Source organism: Macaca mulatta, chromosome 6 (assembly GCF_049350105.2).
Source record: "Macaca mulatta isolate MMU2019108-1 chromosome 6, T2T-MMU8v2.0, whole genome shotgun sequence".
NCBI lineage: Eukaryota > Metazoa > Chordata > Mammalia > Primates > Cercopithecidae > Macaca > Macaca mulatta.
Window position 1 is genome coordinate 178,576,381 of NC_133411.1, and position 22,110 is coordinate 178,598,490.

General features: G+C 44.4%; 1 protein-coding gene across 3 annotated transcripts in view; it reads left to right on the forward strand.

The window, feature by feature from the left end:
• The window catches only part of DOCK2 (dedicator of cytokinesis 2), a 436,838-nt gene that overhangs the window by 49,210 nt on the left and 365,518 nt on the right, over positions 1 to 22,110 (forward strand). For all 3 annotated transcript variants that reach the window (XM_028849908.2, XM_028849910.2, XM_077937437.1), the window contains exons 9-15: positions 2,189 to 2,270; positions 8,883 to 9,018; positions 11,452 to 11,527; positions 12,465 to 12,541; positions 13,097 to 13,222; positions 15,410 to 15,534; positions 21,281 to 21,379. In XM_028849908.2, coding sequence (XP_028705741.2) covers positions 2,189 to 2,270; positions 8,883 to 9,018; positions 11,452 to 11,527; positions 12,465 to 12,541; positions 13,097 to 13,222; positions 15,410 to 15,534; positions 21,281 to 21,379 — 721 coding nt within the window. The remainder of the gene's footprint in view (positions 1 to 2,188; positions 2,271 to 8,882; positions 9,019 to 11,451; positions 11,528 to 12,464; positions 12,542 to 13,096; positions 13,223 to 15,409; positions 15,535 to 21,280; positions 21,380 to 22,110) is intronic.

Below are 22,110 nucleotides of genomic sequence, written 5' to 3' on the forward strand. Positions count from 1 at the left end.
TGTGCTTCTCCTGGAAGAAAATTGCTGATGCTTGCTGTTTAGATGTAGCAAGCTGGGTCACTGAGGGGCTTGCCTACATATGATGGAAGTTACTGGAATGTGTCTAAGCATTTCACTAACAACAGTACAGAAATTACCAACGAGAAATAATTAAAAATAAAAAAAAAATTTTGGATGGAGCATTCCTGGTTAGTTTACTGCAAACTCCACTACAATTTTTAGATCTTACTGAAAAAAACACAAAAGATGAAAAGATCCACTTAACTTGATTGAGTTTTAAGCATTGGTTAATCTGGGACTATGTTCATTTTTGCTATTGGCCCCACTGCCTGCTTGAACTCTGCTCAGTTTGCTCTCATTAACCTTTTAGGGGTGACTGGAGAGAGAGGAACCAGACATTAGAGATAAAAAAAAAAAGCTCTAAAAGGAAGTCACGTCCCTTTAATTTTGCTGAATTCTTTTATGCCTTCTTAGGCTAACTTGAGTTTTAAATTTTTAAAAAATCTTGTTTTTAATTCAAAGTAATGGGCACTTATTTAGCACTGACTATATGCTCCTAGATGGCATGGAAAGTCTGATGACTCAACTCAGCAAACTATATTAAGCTTCTTCTAACTTAAATAAGTGCTAGACTTCTCTGTCTTCCTGGAGTGATGGGACTGACCAGCATGATGGCTGCTAGGAGATATGAGATGGTAAAGAATCGTATGTCAGAACCATGGAGCTGCTCCTCATAAAACCCTCCAATGGGTTTCCATTACTCTCAGCATCAAGACAAAATCCTTGAATGACCTACAAAGCCTATGTGATCTAGCATCTCCCTCTAATTTTTCTCTTGTAACTTTCCCTCGAATCTGTTTGTTTTTATTTATTTTTTTGAGATGGGGGTCTCCCTTTTTACCCAGGCTGGAGTGCAGTGGCACAACCTCTGCTCACTGCAACCTCCGCCTTCCAGGTTCAAGTGATTCTCCTGCCTCAGCCACCCTAGTAGCTGGGACTACAGGTGTGTACTGCCACACCTGGCTACTTTTTAAATATTTTTAGTAGAGATGGGGTTTCACCATGTTGCCCAGGCTGGTCTCGAACTCCTGACCTCAGATGATCTGCCCACCTTGGCCTCGCAAAGTGCTGGGATTACAGGCATGAGTCACTGCGCCCAGCCCCCTTGAATCTGTTTCTTAGATGCATCCAGCTCCTTCTTGACTCATGGCCTTTACTTATGTTGACTTTGCCTGAAACATTTCCCTTTCCTACCTTCTTTTCCTGACCAACTTTATTTCATGTCATTTCCTCAGCAAAGACTTCCTTGACCACCCACTAGGTCAGGTCCATTTGATATACATTAATACAACATCCTGAACTTTTCCTTTATACAGGCTGACTATTCCTTATTTAAAATGCTTGGGACCAGAAGTGTTTTGGATTTCAGATTTTCTCTTGGATTTTGGAATATTTGCATTATATATACCTACCAGTAGAGCATCTCTAATCCAAAAGTCTGAAATCTAAAATGTTCTGATGAACATTTCCTTTGAGCATCATGTTGACACTTAAAAATTTTCAGGTTTGGGAGCATTTCATATTTTGGATTTTTAGATTCAGGGTTCTTAGCTTGTAGCACAATTTTATATAAATAGTGTCACAATGGCATTTAAACAGTTATTTAATTGTATCTTAGATAATGGCTGAGACCCTATATGACCCATCACAGTATGACATTCCACTCAAGGAAACAGCTCTACATTCAAAGGGTAACTTAAAGTAATTCAGATCTTTACTCAGTGTTGAATGGGGAATGGGCCGGAAAGGGTAAATATATTCTTAATGTCCAATAAAATATACTAAAGTCCTTTCCCCTGTCATCTCTGCCATTCTCAGTAACCTCTATCAGTGTGCAGATGCTCTTCAAAAATATTAGACAGCTGTGCCAGAATTTGCTTAGCAGATGGGAGAGGGACAGAAGTGGGAAATACACATATGTTAATAGTTCTTTGCTCTTGCCCGTCCAATGTCTGTCTCTCAACACAACTGTGATCTCTCGGAGGGAAGGACCATTTCTATCTTAAACAGCTGCCTACACCCAGCAGCCAGTAATGTGTTGGGCACATAGTAGATGCTTGGTGAATGTTTTTATTAAATGGATGCCAGGTCCCCTGTCAGTAACAGGCTGCCACTCTTCTTCCCACAGTGAGAACTACCTAGTGCGATGGGGCAGCCGGGGCTTCCCTAAGGAGATTGAGATGCTCAACAACCTGAAGGTGGTCTTCACGGTGAGTGTGCACCCTCTTCTCATTACCGTGTTCCCCACCCACGAAAACGTAACCTTGGAAATAAGGCTGGTCAGAAGCTCAGGGTGGAGTGTGGCTCTCCTGCAGAGCTGTGTTCTGGGCTTCATGCAGAAATCCGAAGCCGACAAAGGACATTGTGTGCCTTGAGGAAGCTTTTGGGAAGATGGATGTTCACCTCTGTCTCTCCTCATCTCTCCCTATCTGTCTGACTCCTGCATACACACAGAACAGATGCAGAATGCTACATAAACAAGCACCAACTTCTTTGAGCAATAATGCCCAGGTGAACTGGGCACAACAGCTATTTTGATTTTCCAGTTCATTCATGATTAACCTGAGTTCCTTTCTTTGTTCAGGGCTTTCTGAAAAATCTTTCTAAAATATATCAGAAAAAAATAGGACCTTCCTAGAACATTGACTGCCTTGGTAAATTGGACATTCTGAACATAATTAAGTCATAGATGACTAACGATCTGGTGGGTCCTTAGGATCATCCTTCTAAATACCAATACTCACTGGGTAAGACATGTACATAGAAATGTTGAAATCAATTGTTATTTGGATGATTTATTTCTGAGAGTAAGGCTGGCTTTTTAGCTCTGAATAGTGGAAACGGGAAAGAAGGAGATAAGTAAAGGTTATAATTTCCGGTACAGACCCATTTCTCATCCTGTCTCCATAAGGGTGTGTGCTAAGAGTGTGATTTTTTATGGATTTATTTATTTTTTTTTGAGATGGAGTCTCGCTCTGTGGCTCAGGCTGGAGTACAGTGGCACCATCTCGGCTCTCCTGGGTTCAAGCAATTCTCCTGCCTCAGCCTCCTGAGTAGCTGGAATTATAGGCGTACACCACTACACTGGGCTCATATTTGTATTTTTAGTAGAGATGAGGTTTCACCATGTTGGTCAGGCTGGTCTCGAACTCCTGACTTCGTGATCTGTCTGCCTCGGCCTCCCAAAGTGCTGGAATTACAGGTGTGAGCCACTGCGCCCAGCAAGTGTGATCTTAAGACACCTAAATATCTTAGCATTGTCTGTAAGCTCCTTTGGGGAGAACATTATTTATGAGATTTTTTTCCACTATATTGCCTGTATCCACAAGGGAAATTACAGAGAAGGAGTCAGGGAGGGATTTGGACATTGACCAAACAGATGAGTTGGATCCAGGAGTGACCGACATGCTAGATTAACCTACCTTGCTCTACAATAATTTTCCAGTTACAGCCCATTAATTGCAACGTCTTATGTTATGTTGTGATTAGACTGAGGTATAGCTGATTAATTTTGTTTGTTATTTTCTTAAAAAATGGGCCAGAGGCATGGAATAGGATCATAGGTTCTAATTGCTTAGGCAAAGTTGCCTTGGCATATATAGATGTGCCTCCATCCTGTTTATCTGTTATTAGTTAGAAGGAGGAGCCTATTTGTTTTCTTGATAAATAGGAGAGTCCCACAGGCCTTCCTGATTAAACCACAAGACAGATGTTTCGTGAGAGGGGGAAGGACGGGGAATCAATCAGTGGTTCATTTTGCAGAGAACCAATTCATGATGTAAACATGGGGGAAAGAGCATCAGTAAATTTGTGTCACACAGCATTAATGAGAATGTAATGTTACCTTCATGGAATTCTGCCTGGGCCACGCTTCGGCTCCTCAGAACAAGTGGAGTTGAGTGCCTTGGTTGACAGGCTCAACAGGCGGATGCTTCCCTCTGTTGACATGATCAGAGTCCTGATTTGGGGGTGTATTAGTTCATTCTTGCATGGCTTTAAAGAAATCCCTGAAACTGGGTACTTTGTAAAGAAAAGAGGTTTAATTGGCTCATAGTTCTGCAGACTGTACGAGAAGCATGATGTTGGCATCTGCTCGACTTCTCGGGGTGCCTCAGGAAACTTGCCATCATGGCAGAAGGCAAAGGGAAAGCAGCCTTGTCCTATGTGGCCAGAGCAGGAAAAAGAGAGACAGGGAGAGGTGCTACCCACTTTTAAACAACCAGGTCTTAGGAGAACTTGCTATCATCATTTCTCATGGTGTTAAACCATAAGAAAGCACCCCCATGATCCAGTCACCTCCCATCAGGTCCCACCTCCAGCCTGGGGATTACATTTTAACATGAGATTTGGGTGGGGACAGTGATCCAGACCATATCAGGGGCAAGGAAGGTGATGGTGCTCTCACTTCTTGTATCGATCCAAGAGCTAGCCAATGAGTGCCTACTATGCATGTGCTCTGTGCAAAGCACTGGCGATACAGCAGTGAGTGCTTTCATGGTGCAGTGGGGTTAAATTCAGATAATAAAATGCATGCACAAATAAACAAGAGCAATGTCAGAAAGCAATCCAAGCAACGCAGGATAATTAAAACAGGGTGATGTGATGGTATGTGACTGGAAGTTACTTTCAACTGGGTGGTGAGGTGACATTTGAATTAGAGATGAGATAAGACTTGGCAAGCATGTGTCTTGCTGGCCTTATTTCCTCCCTCTCTGGATGTTAGCTCTTCCTGGTCTCCTATGTTGGGGGAAGGCTTCCAGCTCTTTGAGCCTCTCTGAGCCTGGCATGTAGGTCCAGTTGACTGTTGACTTTCCTCCTGTTTTGTTTTATTTATTTATGTATGTATTTATTTATTTATTTTTATTTTTATTTTTTGAGATGGAGTCTTGCTCTGTCGCCAGGCTGGAGTGCAGTGGTGTAATCTCGGCTCACTGCAACCTCCACCTCCTGGGTTCAAGCAATCCCCCTGCCTCAGCCTCCCAAGTAGCTGGGACTACAGGCGCATGCCACCACACCCGGCTAATTTTTTGTATTTTAGTATAGACAGGGTTTCACCATGTTGGCCAGGATAGTCTCAATCTTCTGACCTCATGATCCACCCACCTCTGCCTCCCAAAGTGCTGGGATTACAGGCGTAAGCCACTGCTCCCGGCCCTTTCCCTCTGTTTTGTAAGGGTGCACCCCACAAGGCTGTGTAAGAGGAAAGCAGCATATACTATGAGGTTCCCTAAGATTTAGCCCAGTTTCGGGGTGGCTGCTAACACACAGGAAACAAGAGTGAACAATAAAAGAAGAACTAATGAGTTCCTAAATCAGGTGTCACTTGTTAAGTTCCATTGTCCTGCTTCCCCAACACTTTCGAGTTTTATAAGGCCAAAGCAGAAATGACTGGGAGACACCATGGTTTGGAGCAAAATTCTGTATAAGGATTGCCAGTTGACACACCCTCCAGAGAATATAATGTGAATATAACATTTGGCTATTTTTTATACTTTAAGATTCTTTAGTGTGGAGGTGTGTGTGGGGGGCGGCAGTGAGGGCGCCGTCCGATGAGACAGCTCTAAGAGGTCTGATATCTTCCTTTGAGCAAGTAAAAAATTTTTAAGAGAAGAGGGTGGAATGGGGGCTTACCTAGGAATCTTCTAGGTTTATGTAGTATATTAGTTTGCTAGGCCTGCCATAACTATCACAGATTGGTTCATATAAGCAAAAGAAATGTATTTTCTCACAATTCTGGAGTCTAGAAGTCTGAGATTAAGGTGCTGGGAGGGTTGGTTTTCTTCCTAGGCCTCTAGTCTTGGTTTGCAGATGCCTGTCTTCTCCCCGAGTATTCACCGTGATCTTCTCTCTGTTTGTGCACTGATATCTTCTAAGGACAACAGTCATACTGACCAAACCACCTCTTTTTAACTTAATTACTTATTTAAAGACCCTGTTTCCAAATGCAGTCATATTGTGAGACACTGAAGATTAGGTATTCGATATATGAATTTGGGGTATGTGTGTGTGTGGTGGGGGTGGGGGGGTGCAAATCAGCCCCTTCGTGTCTAGGAAGCTTTCAGGTATCAGGGCCTCTGTGGCTCTGAAATACCTCTGAAAGGCACCAATCTAAGTATTTCAAAAATATGAAGAATCCTAATTTGAGGAGAGAAGGTATTAGGGATGGAGGTCATTATGAAGGGAGCAGGATTCAAGTTTTAAGGATGGAAAGGATGTGGATATGTAGAGGAGGAAGAGGCAAGCATTGGAGGGGAGGTGTGGGAACAGGCTGGTCAGGAAGAAAGATCCAGAGTTGGAAGTGAGCATTGTGTGTTTACAGAGCAATAAAGAAATCTTTGTGACAAAAATAACCTACTTATATTCAGAGAGTCATGGGGAATCAGTGGGCTAGGACAGCTGGATATATTATGTCTAGGTCCTTTCATGTCAACTGGGAAAGAGTAGAACTAATAGGGTAGGAAATAGGGAGCTATTAGTGTTGTTGGGGGGAGAGAAATGTTATAATAGCTGCAATGTCTAAAGATGAATTCGTAAGAGATTTCAGGGTGGTTTGGAAGAAGGAGTCAGGCCAGAGACAAGGCTGTTCCAACCATCTGGATGTGAGATAATTGGGATCTCAAATTCAAATGCCTGCAGAACAAGGCAAGGGACGAAGATGACGGGGTGGGGCGTCTTTCTTAGCCTGAAAAGCAGATGTCCATTCCTGCAGCTGGTGGATGGACAGCCCTTGTACCAGTCAGTGCTCTCCGGGGAAACAGAACCCATGGAATGTAAGTTTGAGATGCTAAAGGTAGGCTGGCAGGCTGGAAACTCAGGCAGGATTTCTATACCACAGTCTTGAGGCAGAATTCCTCCTTGTCTGGGAAACCTCAGTTTTTGCTCTTAAGACCTTCAGCTGGTTGGATGAGGCCCACAGACATTATAGAACGTCATCTCCTTTACTTAGTCAGCTGGTTGTAGATATTAATCAGGTCTACAAAATACCTTTATAGCAACATCCAGACTGGTGTTTGACCAAACAGCTAGGCACCACAACCTAGCCAGGTTGACATATGAAATTTAACCATCACGGTCCCCAAGCAGGAAGGTGTGGACCACACTGGGGCCTTGCCTTGTTCCCAGAGATTTCTCACAGCCCCACTCCTTTCCTCCTATACCAGCATAGTGAGAGGTTGGGGATGGCAGCTGTGCATTGGTCCTGGATCTGACGTGAGCTGACAGCTTGTTCCCAGTGCATATGCCCACAGGAGAATTAACTCGAAGGAGAATAAACTGTTCCCTTTTGAGACCTGGCCCAGGGTATTCTACTCTGATGCCAACAGCATGCCTTGTTGTTTCTTCCTGAGCTGATCCTCACTGGCACGGGGCCCTGGGATCACTGAAGTTTTTAGATTTGAGCAGGCAGTCAGGAGTTTCCTCCTGCGTGCCTTTCTGATGGCAAGGGAGCTGTACTGTAGTAGCTGTGTTTGTGGTCTTTGGTGTCAGGAACTGGGCTGAAAGCCCAGAGTCTCATGGGCTATGGTCATGACCTTGGGGAAGCCTCTTATCTTCTTTGTGTCTCAGTTTCCCCATCTGTAAAATGGGGATGCAATAATTGTATGTACTTCAGAGATGTGAGGGACTGAATCTGATCATGCATGAATCGCTTAGCATAGTGGATGAGACATTAGTGCATTTCACCACTTTTGGCTTTTCTAGACTCAGTTGAGCTGGGTCTGGTGGCTCATGTCTTTAATCCCAGCACTTTGGGAGGCTGATGTGGGAGGATTGCTTGAACCCAAGAGTTTGAAATCAGCCTGGATAACATAGTGAGATCCCATCTCTAAAACAAACAAACAAAAAAATTAGCTGGGCATGGTGGCTCGTGCCTGTAGTCCGAGCTACTCAAGAGGCTGAGGTGGGAGGATTATTTGAATCTGGGAGATTGAGGCTGCAGTGAGCTGTGATCATGCCACTGCCATCTAGCCTGTGTGACAGAGTGAAGCCCTGTCTTCAAATAAAGTAAATAAATAAACAAACACACAGATAGTTAACTGCAGTTTCCTGACCCCTTGAAGTCAGGTGCGGCCATATGCCTTTCTTTGGCAAATGACATGCAAGCAAAAATGATGTGCACCTCTCTTGGGTAGAGGATTTAAGAGCCAGAAGTGATTTGCCACATTCCTTTCCCCTGCCACAGAGACAATGAGAGCAGCTGTGCTGAGATAGAGCTGCCAGCCAGGGGCCCAGAGTAAGTAAGTAATCAGAGCCCCTACCCCTCTGCATTGGCCCTGTAGACTGCACTAGAAGTAAACTGCTGCGCTATAAGCTCTGAGATATTGGGGTTGTTAGCACCCCCTCAGCCCAACTGATGGCCACACTTCAGATGTTCAGGGAATGGTAGCTGTTATGATTTTTCTCTCTTCCTTTCGCCTTCTCTCTCAGAGGTTCTGAGCAATGATGTGACCGATGGCGTCATCCGAGTCATCTGTAGCAAATGCTACTTTTGGATCCATCACCTCAGCATACGGAGAATCCTGTCTGTACAGCTGATATTCCACCTCTACCCTTCTCTCGTCCTATCATTTTGAGAGGGAAGAATTGGGATTAAACACTAGAGTTCTATCACTCATTTTCCTTTGCAAACTTTACCTTGCTGATCTGTAAAATGGGTGTGAGAGCCTTGTTTTCTGTGTTTTCCAGGTCTTATTGTATGATTGGTCCGTGTATAGCAAGTATTATGTACATCCCTTAGAAATGACTATTACTGGGTTTTCTTGTCTACTTTTTTTTTTTCCCCCATTCAGCACATGATGGGTAATTTTTTCTTTCTTTCCCCATAGGATCTTGGAAACAAAGACCTCAACAGGGATAAAATTTACTTGATTTGTCAAATAGTCCGGGTCGGCAAGATGGATCTTAAGGATACTGGTGCAAAGAAGTGCACGCAGGGGCTGAGGAGGCCGTTTGGGGTGGCAGGTAAGGGACACACTCTGCACCATTAATTTTTATTGGAGCGCACATTTTATGTGGCTGAATTGTAATGATGATTTCTTTCCCAACCTCCTCCTGCTGCCCCCACCCCTGCAAAATTTATGCCAGACAGCCCTTAATAACTACATTTCTGGTGACTAAATCGAAATAATTGGTGACTAAGTCCAGATTTATGATGACCACAGTGAATCATGGGCTCCTCTTGTCTGGAGCAGAGCACTGGGAGACCGGTGCCGTCTGAGCAGTTGACGCCTTTGCTCCCCAGCTCTGTGAAAAAGGAAAAACAATACAGGCAGGATCTAATTATGAGGAGCAAATCATTTAAAAAATATATCTAGGACAGGAAATGCAGTTACACAGAATGAGTCACCTACCACGCATCTAAATTCCAGATGGAAACGGACATTTGGAGAATTGGTGTGACCCGAGGCAGAGCCCTGCCTGAGGCTGCTGTACAGGAACATCCGCTCTGCATTCCTCTTAAGCTTTAGCTCTCTTGGGGTTTCTAAGGCCCCACTTTTATGGTTTTAGTTATGTTTGGCTACCACTTATACTGTTATTTACCTAATATATTTTCTTTTAATCAACCTACTTTACATAATGTATGTTTTTCGTCAAAGGCAATTTAAATACCTGTGAAAATGGTGATTTGATATGCCAGTTTTATTCTTTTTATTAAAATATAAAATTGTAAGAGTATACCATTTATAACCCCTGCATACCATAGCTAACCTCAGTGTTTCAGGTTTCTCACTTCAAGATGCTCTGACCTGTAATCGCAGACCTGCTTACTCTCCAACTAGTCCCTTGGCACTGCTTGCAAGGTGGTGGAGTGGAGGATATTTTACTGAGCTCACTGTTTTTTTTTTTTTTTTTTTTTTTTTTTTTAACCTGGGACTGCGGCTAGCTAGCCAGCCAGTGATCTTGGGCAAGCATTTTTCTCAGGGCCTTAGTTTTATTATGTGCAAAATGAAGAACTTGCACCTGATTAATTCATGAAGTCCTCTACTGCTCTAAAATGCTCTGATTCTACCTGTGGGGCGTTTCTGACACCACGGTGTTTCCGTTAAGGCAGTGAGGGTCTTCCAACCTTACTGCAAAGTGTGTCTTTGTCCTCAGCTGTAGCCTGACCTCTCTTTTGGTGTCAGGTGACAGAAATCTGATCTAAACTGGTAGAAGAAGGAAAAAAGGTACTTTACTGGTGTAACTGAAAGGCTTATGAATAGATTGCTTCAGGCATAGCCAGATCCAGGAACTCAAATCAATTTGTCTCTTTCTTGCTCCTATGTCCTCATGCTGGCCTACTATGAAGAATTTGTCTGTTTCTTGCTTAGTCCCTATGTCCTCATGCTGGCTTACTAAGAAGGTGGCTGTCCAATTAGTTGGCAAATTATCAGCCAGCTGTTCCAAGCTTGCATCCTACCAACTTAGCAACCCAGTGGAAAGAATGTACCTCTTTCCCATTAATTTCAGCAGAAGCCCCAGGAGCTTTAATATAGGTCATGTCCTCATCTCCATAGTATTTACTCTGGGCAGGGAGAGATGATTCTCTGATCTACCAGGTCCTCTGAATAACTCTGGAGCCAAAGGGAAATTGCCCCGCCCTAATCACAGCACTGAGGATGGATGAGGAGAGTCTGTTAGAGAGAATAGATGCTCAATTTCTCCTGTCTGCTCTCTGACTCCCCTCTTGATCTAGATGCAGTCAGTGCTTGGTTATTACCCATACAATTTTAATGGCCCCCTGCCCAGTGCCTGGAGTGTTTGAGGCATTTTCTCTAACTAGGGTATGGGCTTGATTTGAGCAGCTTTTTTCAGCCTTCTCCTACACTCCCATTTCTATAATCTCCATTCTAGTGTAGGAGTTCTTTACCTTGGTTTTGGGACCCTTAGTGGCTGATTTAAGGAAAGGTTTCAGAGGATACGGGATCTGTCTGGAATCACAGGATTTGAAGATTCTTCAGTTATGTATCTGTACATATGGGTATGCTTACGAAAAGAGGGTGAATATTTCATGAGATTCTCAGATCCTACAGAGACCCAGTCATTGCTCTCTGGTTTTGTAGGCACAGTAGACATTCAATACATGCGTGTCAAATCCAAACCTAATTGCTGAATTCCACAGCCATGGCTCTGACCCTTTCCTTTTGTCCTCTGCTAAGCCATGGTGCTCTTGGATGCCTCTCTGGCCCACTGACGTCCTAGTCTGCTTTGCTTAGAGGTATTTGCCGTGGTGCTGCATGCAAGGAACCTCTGCCGTCTGTGTATTGTGCAGCACTGGCTTGCTTGCCATTTTAGGCTTTCCTGACCCCCAGGCATCCCAGGCCCTACCTCCTGTCCCACAAGCTCATCCCACTGTCATCCCTTTGTGGGAGCAGGAGGAAGTTAAACCATTAATTCATTCTGCCCTCTTTCTAGTTATGGATATAACAGACATCATCAAGGGGAAAGCAGAGAGTGATGAAGAAAAGCAGCACTTCATTCCTTTTCATCCGTAAGACATTTCCCATTTCTTTCTATTCGGCCACATCCTTTGTCATTAAGAGCTGCTGGAGCTCAGAGGGCACTGGTTCCCTGAGGTAGTGATAGGCAGGTGGAGCCTCCCAAGGGGAGTGCTGGGTGAGAATCATTGGCTCAGTGCCCAGGCACTCAAAACCAAACAGCTTTTCACCCATTCATTCATCAGATGTTATTTATGCCACAGACATTTATTGGCAGCCTGGCAGAGGCTGGCACTGTGCTAAGCATGGAGGATGAAGTAGTGAACTAGATGAGCCCTGTCTTCATGGAGCTCATCCTATAGATGGGGAATTAAACAGATAATCAGCAAAAGATTAATGCATTAATTACACGTGCAGCAGAAACCACAAAGCTGTGAAGCAACAGCATTTCAGAAGCGTGTGGCAGGGAATCCTAACCTTGCTCTCATGTGTAGACATATCCGTAACTTACGAGGCGGGCAATAAGGAAGGTGAATATCCTCTCCTCTCCTGTTTCAAAAGGAGTCCTCCAGAAAGCAGGGCTCCAGTTTGAGAGCATCATCAGTACTTAACAACCCTAAGGATGGTCCAGCTAATGAGGCTAGTGACTTTGCTGAAGGCGTGTGATTACGACTTAGCAGGAGCAACTCAAGGCTTTACCCTTGCTGAGCAGATATGCATGTTGAAAGCTTTGGAATCCTGCCTTTTTAAGCATCTTCCTGGAGAATAAGAAATGGCCTCTACCTGTAGCATTGATATTCCAAAATTTCAGAGCCACATTGCTTTGTGATAAAAAGTGATGTACCTCTTGATAGCATGTATATACCCTGAGCTGACACGCAAGCTCGCTTTTCACCTGAGGCATGTGGAGGGGCTGGGGAGCTTCCTGGGGCACCTTGAAACACAAGGAGGGCACGATGCGGACATTTCATGCTCTCTTTTCCTTTCCAGGGTTACAGCTGAGAATGACTTCCTACACAGCCTGCTGGGCAAAGTCATAGCCTCCAAGGGGGACAGTGGCGGGCAAGGTATAATGCCAGTGTGCCAGTGGGCTGAGCCTGCTCCAGCTTGGGAGCCCCTAACTCTTCAGCAAATGAATCAAAATCCTCAACCCTGGGATGCTTAGCTTTCCTTCCCGACAGACCACTGGGAAGAATGGGAACATATGATCTATAGGGATAAGTCACATCTCCTGAAGCAAATTGGAGGCTTGTCCTTGTGCCCAAAAGAAGAGAGCAATTGATACATTCTGAATGTCTCCTGTGTTCCAGGGGCACGTTAAGAAGTTACCTTGTTTGATTTCATTCTTACTGCAGGCCCGTGAGATAGGTGGTGTCATCCTCACTTTGGGCTTAGAGAAGCGGGATAATTTGCCAGAGGCTGACACTGCTGGAAATAATTAGTGGGATTCAGACCCAGAGATCTCCCGCTCCAGAGGCCCTGTGGGCTGAGTGGCTGCATCTGTGGTTGTATGGCTCTGTTCCCAGCCATCTCCAGAAAGACAGAGGGGAGAGGTGGCAGGAGGGCCGACTGAGAGAACACTTGCAAAAGTGGGCTCTTCACCGTGAGCCGTTCCTTTCCAGGCCTCTGGGTGACCATGAAGATGCTAGTAGGTGACATCATTCAGATTCGCAAGGACTATCCACACCTGGTGGACAGGACCACCGTGGTGGCCAGGAAGCTGGGCTTCCCGGAGATCATCATGCCAGGTGAGACACAGCTGCTCTAACCTTCCCCTGGGGACATAGGGGCCAATTCAGCTTGTCTGATTCATTTTCCTTTTAAAGAGTCAACTCCTTCCTTTTTTACTGCCTCTCTCCGTTTCTCTCCCTGAAGGTAACCACTAAAACTGATTTCTGTATATCCGAAAGCTTCTATGCATTAACAAAATAGACACATGCATGTAAATATACACACATACCCCTTTTCCCCACAGATGGGGTCATACTTTATATTCCTTTACTTAATATATTTTATATAGTATTCTACAACTTGTTTTATCACTTAATAATTTATTGTGGACATCATTTCTATTTTACTACATTCAGGACAGTTCCACTCTTTCTGGGAGAATATTGTCATTCTCTTATATTTTTAAGCTTTTTTGTTTTTTTTTTAATATTACCAAAGGAATTCATGTTCATTGTAAAATATTTAAATGGCATGAAAAGGTATAAAGTGAAATGTTAAAAACTCCTTCATATCTTTATCTCCAGAAGTAGCCAGTACATTTTCAAATGTGTGTGTAATTTTAAAAAATGAGTTTATGTAATATTAAACAAAAATTATAGGAGAGCATTGTTTTAGACTAAGTTCCTGCACCAGCCCCCAACATACCAGACTGAAAATCAAAATGGAGTCAGCCATGCTAAAGTTTCATGTCACCAAACCTAAAGTAAATTGTTATCTGATCTTGCAAGAAATTGGGAGAGTGGGGAGAGATGGGGGAGAAGAGAGAGAGCGGGCGGTGGGGGAGGAGAGAGAGAGGGGGAGGGAGAGAGGAAAGAAAAAGAAAGAAAAAGAAAGAAAAGAGAGAAAGAGAAATAGCCTATTTTCCAGACAGGCCATTTTCAGTTTTCAGTGGGCATAACGAAGTTCCCTTTGCTTTAATCCTCACAGCAAAGGGTAATCTGAAGTAACCTGATGTTAACCAATCAGTCACTTTTCTATTTTTCTGTTTCCCTGTTTCATCCTTATGAGAGCAATACCTTCGAAATAACCAATTCGCTCTGTCTTGCTTCTACTTCCTTCAGGCCTTCTCTGTCTATAAAGCCAACCTCTTCTGCTCAGCTCTTTGGAACACTGATTCTATTTTATGGAATGAAGCATTACCCGATTCTAGAATTGCAATAGAGCCAAGTGAGGTCTTTAAACTAAATTTGTTGTAATTTTGTCTTTTGACAATAGTAATACTCTTTTGAAACTTCTCTTTTGTGTCTTAAACCTGTGTCTTGGACTTCTGTTCACGATGGCTCTCACTGACTTGCCTTTTCTTTCCACATTTTTCTGGTGGTGGTCTCCTAGGGCCTGTGCTGTCATTTATTTGTCCATGCTTTACCTGAGACTTCAATTACTTGTGTATCCCCTTGTAGGATTTTCTATTCCTTTTTTTTTTTTTTTTTTTTTGAGATGGTGTTTGGCTCTGTTACTCAGGCTGGAGTGCAGAGTACACTGGTGTGACCTCGGTTCACTGCAGCCTCTGCCTCCCAGGCTCAAGAAATACTCCTACCTCAGCCTCCTGAGCAGCTGGGACCACAGACATGTGCCACCACACTCGTCTAATTTTTTTGTATTTTTGATAGACACAGGGTTTCGCCATGTCACCCAGGCTGGTTTTGAACTCCTGAGCTCAGGCGATCTGCCCGCTTTGACCTCCCAAAGTGCTGGGATTACAGGCATGGGCTACCTGTGTCTGGCAGATTTTCTATTTTTCTTGCCTCCCTTCCCGAAGATCCTCTGCAGCTCCTTCCTAACCCTGTGTCCCTAGGATACATGGAAAGTTGCTCTGTTCTGCTCCTATACAGTAAAACATCGGCAGATGTGTATGTTTGGTTGTTTTCATGGGACAGGATCAATTCAATTGGAGCTTTGCTTTGCCTTCCCAGAAGGTGTCACTAGAGGATGAAAATTAAATGATTTTTAATGTTGAGAAAAACATGGCCAATTTTGAGTGTCCCTACTTCCCTTTTTGCAACTGATTTCCTAGCATCCCTTCATCCCCTTGTTACCTACTTCTCCAGCCTCCCTGATGAGGGAAAAATGCTTTCTCTAAGCAGTTCTGATTTTAATTAATAGCAATCCAGGTGGGGGAGCTTCTTCTCACCCTCCATCCCCTCTAGTTAGCGTCTCTCCTGCTGCAATCCACGCTAACTCTTGTCTCTCTCCTTATGCCTCAGGGGATGTCAGGAACGACATCTACATTACTCTCTTACAAGGTGACTTTGACAAGTACAACAAGACCACACAGAGGAATGTGGAAGTCATCATGTGTGTGTGCGCGGAGGACGGCAAAACGCTGCCCGTAAGGGACTCGCTGCTGCTCTGGGTGACAGGGTCCCCCTTGGGGGCCTCTGCTTGTAAAGATGTACTTTTCCTCTCCGTGATTCTGTTGTCTAAATGCCAGGTGCCTTTGGGATGGTGTTGAATAATGTGATCTACACCTTTTGAGCTTGGTTAGCGCAGTGTTCCGTAATAAGACCTTGTGATATTTCCTTATACCAAAGCAGTTTTTCAATGTCTGTTCCTTTCCTTTCACAACTCCTTCTTCTACATATGTATGTATGTATATATATGCATGCATGTATGTATACATGTATGTATGTATGCATACATATATGTATGTATTTTTGCTTGGTCTCAGCTTATAGGTTAGCTTTCTGCAGTTAAAATGTTCTCATGGAAACCTGAGCTGGTTTATTCAGGCAAAGTCCATGGTAAGAAAGAGGATCAATACAGTGCCTTGGGCTGGTGTGGAGGCTCAGGATGTGCTCAAAGCAGACATTCTCAACACTTAGTCTAACTCCCCAGCGCTCAGCCAGAAATGCTGGTGGAAAGCCTTATTCGTAAATTGGCCTCCAGAGAGCTAGCCGGGTGTATTCAGGAATGCAAAGCGCATTGCTATATTTATACAGCATATGTCCTGTCCAATATTTGTCATGTGTGTTTATATTTGTTTGCTTGTATTTCCTTTAAGGTTGTCAGTGCCGTGCCCAGTGCGTAGGAGGGTTTTGTTTCTCGATTCCTCGTTTCAGAGTAGTTAGCTGAAAAGAAAATCAGCCCTCACGATTAGTTTTAGCATGGGCGAACATTCCTCTTAGGCCACTGTGAGTGATCAAATAGCCAAGTAGGGTGGGTGTGTTCATCAGAGAGGGGGTGTGAAGATGGAAGAGGCATCAGTTCTGTCCGTGGGGCCTGGAGATCACATTGATACTTTGTACCCAAGAATAACTAACATTCACAGGGGAATTACCAAGTATCAGGCCGTGTGATAGTATGACACATTTCCTTTATTATGCCCCATTTTACAGATAGGGAAACAAAACGTTTGTCACTTACAATAACTCGCCCAAAGCCATAACGTTAGCGTATGGCACAGATGGGGTTTGACTGGTTCCAGGCTCTCTGAGACACTTCACTACAATGCCTGTACATGTAACAAAATTCTCCAATTTATTTCTCATTTTAAAAAATGAGGCTAATAACCACTGCTGACAAATTTGGGAAGATTCATAATCATTTTTTAAATGTAAAGAAATCCTCACAGTTGCCTTTTTTTCCTAAAGACTGGTCATGTTAATTAGTATCTATTTGAACAAAATCTAAGCACTGAACGCATCGTCCTTTTGTTGGAATCTGAAACTTTTCCAAAAAATAAAATAAGTGAGAAACCCTTGGCTTCAAGGAGCATAAAGGAGCCGAGGGTTTTTATCTGAAAGGGAAATTGCAATTCCCAAGTGTAGAGATCATCGCTTTGAAGTTACTTTTATCCAACTTACCTGTTGGAGAACTTTTTAACCTCAGCTTCATTTTTGAAACGTTGATACACTTACCTTCGATGCTGCCAAAGGACAAATTAAAAGACATAGTTAACAGGCAAGCAGCCATCTTATCTCCTGTCTGAACCATTCTTTCTTCCACTTTTGTCACCCTTTCAAGTCACCCCGAGCAGGCTGAGCAGATGCACTTATCAAAGATGAGTAGATAAGCAGGGATTCTGGGGCCTGGCATGGAAACAAACCATGGGGCATGGTGATAATTTGTGGTTTCCTCTGTTAGGGAAATTCTGAGGGAGTTCAGTTGACTGACTATTGAAAATTGCTTAGGAAGCCTGTGGGAGGCTTTTCTTTCTTTATTTGCAGAAATAAATATTACCGCCTAATTAAGTGTCAGGCAGCACATTCAAACACTTCTGTTTGATATTGGCGGGCTCCTGTGAGAATGGTCCCCTTTAGAAATATTGATTTCTCCTCCTGCTCTAGGTGCATGCACACTGTCTTTGGCAGGGCAGAACCAGAGGGCAGAGGAGGTTAGGCCTGCCCATGGCTCCCCTTGGGGTGTCACGGGCCTTGCTCGGGAGGGGTCATACAGAGAAGTTAATGGGGTGGGCTCTGGGGTCAGGCAGACAGGGTTCAAATTGCAACCTCCCTGCTTATTAGCTGTGTGATTTTAGGCAAGTGTATTCATGTGTAAAAAGAAATAACAACCTCTTCTCATGGGGTTGCAGGTTAAACAAAAGACTGGGTGTTAAAACAACTGAAAGTGTATGATTGGATTGTTTGTAACACAAAGGATAAATGCTTGAGGACATGGATCCCCATTTCCATGATGGGATTATTATGCATTGTATACTTGTATCAGAACATCTCATTTACTCCATAAATACACACACACACACACACACACACACACACACACACACACACACACTATGTGCCCACAAAAATTAAAAATTATAAAATTAAAATTAAAAAATTAAAGAAAAAAAACCATGCCGCCGGCACAGCAGCTCACACCTGTAATCCCAGCACTTTGGGAGGCCAAGGAGGGCAGATCACTTGAGGTCCGGAGTTTGAGATCAGCCTGGCCAAGAAGGTGAAACCTCCTCTCTACTGAAAATACAAAAATTAGCTGAGTGCGGTGGCAGGCACCTGTAATCCCAGCTACTCGGGAGGTTGAGACACGAGAATTGCTTGAACCCTGGAGGCAGAGGTTGCAGTGAGCTGAGACTGCGCCCCAGCCACTCCAGCCTGGATGACAAAGTGAGACCCTTTCTCAACAAACAAAACACACTGTAGGTATAAGGCACCTGATATGCAGTAAGTACCCAACAGCAGGAAGGAGAGTCACATTCAGAGAAGAGACAAGTGCAGGGTGAAGCCCTCTGAGGGACCTAAGGGAGTCAAACAGGCAATCCAACCAGAAGCAAGTTCTGGTGAAAGAGAAAGGCTCAGATGCTGGGCCAAGAAACCTCTGTTCTTCTGAGACCAACCAGCTTGAGGCGGTGGAGGCAGGGGATAGGGGAAATATGGGATAGTGGTTAAGACCATGACCCCTGGGGCCAGACAGCCAGGTGCAAAGCCCAGCTCAGCCTGAATTAGTAAGAGGACGTTGAGGCAGTTACATAACCTCTCTAAGCCTGAGAGTCTCTGTCTGAAAATAGGACCAGCAATGGCACTTTGCTCTTGTGAATATCAGATGAGGTAATCTACATAATAAGTGTTCATTAAATGTAGCTATTACTATTAGAAGGGTATACTGAACTCCTGGCCTGATTCCCACCTTAGGAATGCTGATTAGCATCTTCCCATGATGTGGTCTTGTGAGAGGAGAACACTGTCTTTCCTAACGTATGTTCACCTCCCTGGGATCATCTTGTTCTCACCTGATTCCTACCAAGTAAACAGGGCATGTGTTAGGAGCCTGGATTTTCTCCTGCAGAGATGTTTCTCCCAAGGCCAAGCCAACATGAAAGCCTCCAGGCTTCCTGATCCTTACCCAGATTTTCTTCTACTGACCTGAAGTCTCCCACACCTATGAGGGGCTCTCACTGTTAATTGGGGGCCATGGGGATAGGCAATATAGAAAATGATGGAACAGTGTGATTTGAGATATATACCATTCTATATTTTCCCTCGAACTGGGCTCAGTCCGTGGTCACAATGCTGTCTGGGTGCACTTCCCAACACTGTTTTCTCTCTGAAGTGTTGAGGGCTAGGGCACTATCTCTGGCTTTTCTCTGACTGGTACTGAGACTTTTTTCTCCAGCCTTAGGAAATCAAAAATTTTCATCATCAGTACAGTTTTGTGAGATTCAGTTGCCTGCCATACAGCAGTTTTACTTTCACCAGAGATATATGTGTAGTTTCTGATTTTGTAAGCTACATGGGATTTACTGTAACTACAGAAGCTCTAAGCCCATAAATGTCACCAGATATAAATCTTTGTAGGCTGGAAGGCATCTAGGTTCTTATAGAAGGAACACTGGATGAGTAGTTAGAGGGTCTGTGAGATAGTCTTGGCTTTGCCACTTTTTGGGCAAGTGGCTTAATCTCTCAGGGCCTCAGTTTACCCAGCTGTGAAATGGGGATGCCGATAGTAAGCGTCAGAGGTGGTTATGAGGACTGAATTAAGCGAGGTGGTGTGTGTACAGGGCTTAGCGTGATGCCGGACACAAAACCCACTCTGAATGGTTAGAAAGACTTTGGAAGCATGTGTGTTTAGCTTAGTGCCTCCGGAAGTTCTGCAAGGCTTCATCCCATGGAAAAACAAGAGAGTTGTGTGTCTTCACTCAGTTCTGGTTCATTGGTTACGCTTGTTTTTCTTTTAAAGATACATTCTGAAAGGACTACGCGTATTCTGTTTTCAAATGGATCGATTTGGCTGCAAGTACTGTCAGTCAATATTGAAACTGAGCTCATTCCTTTTCCATACCTCGGAAGCACACAGGGAGATTTCCAGTGCGAAGGGCAGTCTTCCTTTCCCCAGGTTCGCGGGGTTCGCCAGGGCTCACGGAGTGCCTGTATGTGGCCAGCTCTGGTGATGCAGCCTGCGGAGGGTCAAGGATCCACGGGAGAATCTGATGGAATCTTGTGAGAGGCATGACTTGCCATCAACATGCCGAGAGGCACGCAGGTTGCAATTGCAGGGGCTGGGGCTCCAGAACCAAATCTTATGAATCTGGCAATCTGAGGATTGAAAACTGTTTGGCCTGGTATAAAAACCATACTTAGGGCCCCTTCTGGGTAATCCTAGCTTGGATCTTGTTTGGGGGCCAAAGGGCTGGAATGAACATAGAATTAGGCATTGTTATATGCGACTAGGAGATCATTCCTTGTTGGTCAGCTCCTTTCTGAACCTCTGAGGGTGATTTTTATGGCAAAAAATAAATGTCCCACTTGGGCATGTGTGCTCTGTGCTCACTCTCTGCTCAGAAAGCCCCTCCCACATTTCTGCTCTGAGCCAACTTGGAATCTTTCTTCAAGATACTCAACTGTCATTGCCTCCAAGAAATCTTCCCTGATTCCTCACCTGTCCTTGTGTCCTTCCTCTGTGCCCGACAGTAGTGTGTACACGTGTCTGTCATCATGTTGCATTGCTGTCATGATGTGTTCCCTAATGTTTCCTGCACTAAACTGTGAGCTCACATCAGGTTCAGTATCTGAGCCATTCCCATACCCCAGTGCTCAGCATGGAGTACCCAGAAGATGTTCTGTTATTGTGGCCTGAACTGAGCCTCCTCCCCGAAACCCCCTCACTCCAGACTTGTTCTCTAAGGCAGGTGCTCAGGAGTCTCTCTGAAGCCTATGCTCTTTCCTTTCGCCCAGCACTGCCCACCGCCCTGATGTGTTAGCTGCGGAAATTCATCAGAAGAGTTGCTACTGGGCTTATCTGAGCCTGCTTGTAAACTTTGTGCACATTCACATTTAGGAAACAAATAGGATTAATAAGACTGGCAGTGTGCAGTAACTCCAAGGCTGGTTATCACTTACAATAAGGCACTCACATCAATGCCCTGGTGCACTCCAGTGGTTTCCAGAATGGAAGTAATGGAATTTCTGTAGTTAAGCGCCTCTCAGTCCGGTGGCTGGGGCGCTTCTGTGTAAATCTGTAGTAGAGAAGGAGTCATTATGGGCACCTGGCATGAGGGCTAGGGAAGGCAGGGTTGACCCAGTCCCTAAGGCTGGTGGTAGCCTAGGGACCAAACCTGTGCAAGCACAGAAAATGGCAATTCTGTAATGTTTTCTCTCACTTTGTCTTTCTTGGGTCAGAATGCAATTTGCGTGGGAGCAGGGGACAAGCCCATGAATGAATATCGCTCCGTCGTGTACTATCAAGTCAAACAGCCACGTTGGATGGAAACAGTCAAGGTAATAATTAATAATAATAATAATAGATGTGAACACATGCCTAGTTCTTACCATGAACCAGGCACTGTTTTAAGTGCTTTATTTAAATAATTTATGTATTGCTTACAATAGCCATGTGAGGTTTGTACTAATATTTCCTTCATTTTATAGTTGAGGAAACTGGCACAGAACAGGTAAGTAGCCTGACCAGGACCACACTGCTAGGAAACATCAGAGCTGGGATTCAAACCTGAGCAGTCTGGCTCTGGGTCTGTGCCCATCACTGCAGCCTGAGGGAGCAGAATACTGACTGGAGCAATTAGCATTTTTTTTTTTTTTTTGGAGACAGATTCTCACTTTGTTACCCAGGCTAGAGTACAGTGTTACCATCTCTGCTCACTGCAAACTCTGTCTCCCGGGTTCAAGTGATTCTCCTGTCTCAGCCCCTTGAGTAGCTGGGATTACAAGTGTGCGCCACCACACCAGGCTAATTTTTGTGTTTTTAGTAGAGACGGGGTTTCACCTTGTTGGCCAGGCTGGTCTCAAACTCCTGACCTCAAGTGATCTGCCCACCTTGGCCTCCAAAGTGCTGGGATTATGGGCATGAGCCACCGTGCCCAGCCTTCTTCCTTTTAATGAGAGCAGGCGAGCAAGGCAGTTCTGCACATGGACCCTAGACCCAGAGAGTCTGGGTTCGTGTTCCAGCCTTAATGCTCACCAATGGTGTGACCTTGGGCAAGTCATTCACCTGC